This window comes from Eimeria mitis, genomic scaffold (genome assembly GCF_000499745.2).
Source record: "Eimeria mitis Houghton genomic scaffold, Emh_scaff1921, whole genome shotgun sequence".
NCBI lineage: Eukaryota > Apicomplexa > Conoidasida > Eucoccidiorida > Eimeriidae > Eimeria > Eimeria mitis.
The window spans coordinates 7660-8124 of record NW_013570243.1 but is presented as its reverse complement, the minus strand read 5'-3'; the positions used below and the strand labels follow the sequence as shown (position 1 = coordinate 8124).

The window sequence follows — 465 nt, the reverse complement described above, 5'->3', positions numbered from 1 at the left end:
GCTGCTGCTGCTGCTGCTGCTGCTGCTGCTCCCTGCTGCTGCTCCTCCTCGGGATCGTCCAGCTCCTGCAGGTCGTTCAGAAATGACTCCGCTAGCGTTGCCTGCACACAAACCCTAAACCCTAAACCCTAAACCCTAAACCCTAAACCCTAAACCCTAAACCCTAAGCACAAAACCCTAAAAGTTAAACCCTAAACCCTAAACCCTAAACCCTCGACAAAAGAGACAGCTACAAAGTGCTGGTGCTGCTCTTGCTGCTGCGAATCACTGCTGCCGTATATATATATGCAGCAGCAGCAGCAGCAGTAGCTGTTGCTGCTGTTGCTGCTGTCTGCGTTGCCGCTGCTGCTGCTGCTGCTGTTGCTGCTGTTTGTGTTGCTGCTGCTGCTGCTGCTGCTGCTGCTGCTGCTGCAGGGAGCTGTTTATTTCATACCATCTTCTGTCAGTAGAAGCGTCAACCTCAAA

The 465-nt window shown here is 52.7% G+C and overlaps 1 protein-coding gene across 1 annotated transcript in view; it reads right to left on the bottom strand.

Moving 5' to 3' along the window:
- Positions 1 to 465, bottom strand: part of EMH_0045920 (uncharacterized protein) — a gene marked incomplete at both ends in the record, with an annotated part of 1035 nt that overhangs the window by 223 nt on the left and 347 nt on the right. Inside the window, 3 exons of the mRNA XM_013496115.1 lie at positions 3 to 101; positions 156 to 163; positions 434 to 465. Coding sequence (XP_013351569.1) covers positions 3 to 101; positions 156 to 163; positions 434 to 465 — 139 coding nt within the window. The remainder of the gene's footprint in view (positions 1 to 2; positions 102 to 155; positions 164 to 433) is intronic.